Raw genomic sequence first — 1,771 nt, 5'->3', positions numbered from 1 at the left:
CCGGGGGTATCGGTAGCGTTGGAGAACACTTGTGAAATAACAGGGTATTACCTGAGGCAAAGTGCTGCTTCCCAGATCTTAGGCTTTCTTCAGGCAGGGCTGTTTTTCTAATACTGTCAGTGTATTGCTGTTGTTGCTATTAAAATACTAAATACAGAATCAGCTGAGTGAGATCAGGGTGTGATCATACAAGTAGGCTTCAGTTGGGAGTTCTGCATCATCAGACGATACCTGCCCTGTTCATCTGGAGAGATAAGTCATCCTTCCCTTACGTAACCTGCGAGAACCTGGGCTGTTGTCAAATTGTTACTGTGGTTGAAATGAAATTGATTTCTGGGCTTTCAAGGTCATCTTGAAAAGGTCTATCTCGGACACCTAGGCTACATTTTAAAGATTATTTCAGAGATGTAATCTTCTATGAGGCCTTTATGTAAGACTTTTTCACTCTGCTTTTGTGAGGAGAGCTCATGGTCAGAAACGGAGCAGTATACGACACAATGTAATGAGAAAATGCATCCCTTTTCTCATATTCTTTGTCATAATGTACAGAAGTGAAATTATTACACAACCCTGTAAATAAGGTAATTCTGTAGGTGTTTAATCTGTGAAGGAAATGGAATGTTGTGTGCCTTCTGTTTGATAAATTTGGGGTATCCTGAAAAACAGTAACCTAGATTTGGTCAAATATTGTAAAGTACATTATAAAGTTCATGTAGATTGAAGAATTTTGTGTATAGTGATGCAGTCATGATTTTTTTCTTTGTGGCTGTATTTTAAGTTTTAATTTTGGATGACACTGGTGTAGCTATTCAGTATGTAAATACAATTACTTAATGATATTTCAACACTGGGTATTCACTCTAGGTATTTTCTCTAGAGATGACTGTATTCTCTCAACAGATTGCTAAGCTTCACAGTTGGAACATTTGCATTGAGTCATTGCGTCTACTAGGATGGCTATGGGAGGCTGATGTGCAGTATGTCTGGATAATAAGAGGGAGTAGCACTAAATTTTAGATGTGAAAAATGCAAAGTAACAAAATGCATATTCATCTGGGACAATCATAGTTGCAGCAGATGTGAATTGCTGCAGAACACTGAAGTACAGCTGGATCTGAGGTGAAACTCCAGGAGGGTTTTATCATTAATGATATTAAACACGGTGGGTTAGCAGAGCTGATAACCATCCAGTTATGCAGCATACTGACCATACCAAGAGAATGTGGTACCAAGTTAGGCCAATGCTGTGTTATATTATCTCAGTTTAGAGAAGATGTTTTCAGGGGTGTGTTATTACTAGAATATGCTGGGATTTTTAGTTTTATAATCATTGCATAATGCTACTCTCTACACATCTCTCTTCTTCCCCATTCTTACATGGTCTAACACGTGAAATGGGCACTGTATACAAATATTTAATTTAAGAAATACAGGTTATATAGGTGTCACAGCAAGATGTGGGTGAGAGATGATGTTTATAGTATGCCAAGTCACACAGAACTTTCATTTCAAGATGTTCTACTATTGTAACATTAGGAGTGTAAGTCCCATTTCATCCTGTTCTTGCCAAGATTGTGTGCTGCTTCTGTTAAGATGTAGCTTCCTGGAATTGTATAAACTACATCTATTTTCATGCATGTTGAACCTTATTGTAGGTTGTGTGCTTTTCTTCCTCCCCCTCTATTTTTGTTAAATTGATTTAAACTTTTCTTAACAGGATTTCTACAATTGGCCTGATGAGTCCTTTGAAGAAATGGATAGTACATTAGCT

General features: G+C 37.5%; 1 protein-coding gene across 1 annotated transcript in view; it reads left to right on the top strand.

Moving 5' to 3' along the window:
* Positions 1 to 1,717: 1,717 nt before the first annotated feature.
* Positions 1,718 to 1,771, top strand: part of MOB4 (MOB family member 4, phocein) — a gene marked incomplete at its 5' end in the record, with an annotated part of 6,769 nt that continues 6,715 nt past the window's right edge. The window contains one exon of the mRNA XM_009706368.1: positions 1,718 to 1,771. This exon is cut by the window's right edge and continues 7 nt beyond it. Coding sequence (XP_009704670.1) covers positions 1,718 to 1,771 — 54 coding nt within the window.

This window comes from Cariama cristata, unplaced genomic scaffold (assembly GCF_000690535.1).
Source record: "Cariama cristata isolate BGI_N322 unplaced genomic scaffold, ASM69053v1 scaffold43018, whole genome shotgun sequence".
Taxonomy (NCBI): Eukaryota; Metazoa; Chordata; class Aves; order Cariamiformes; family Cariamidae; genus Cariama; species Cariama cristata.
This window is presented reverse-complemented; position numbering and strand designations above follow the sequence as displayed.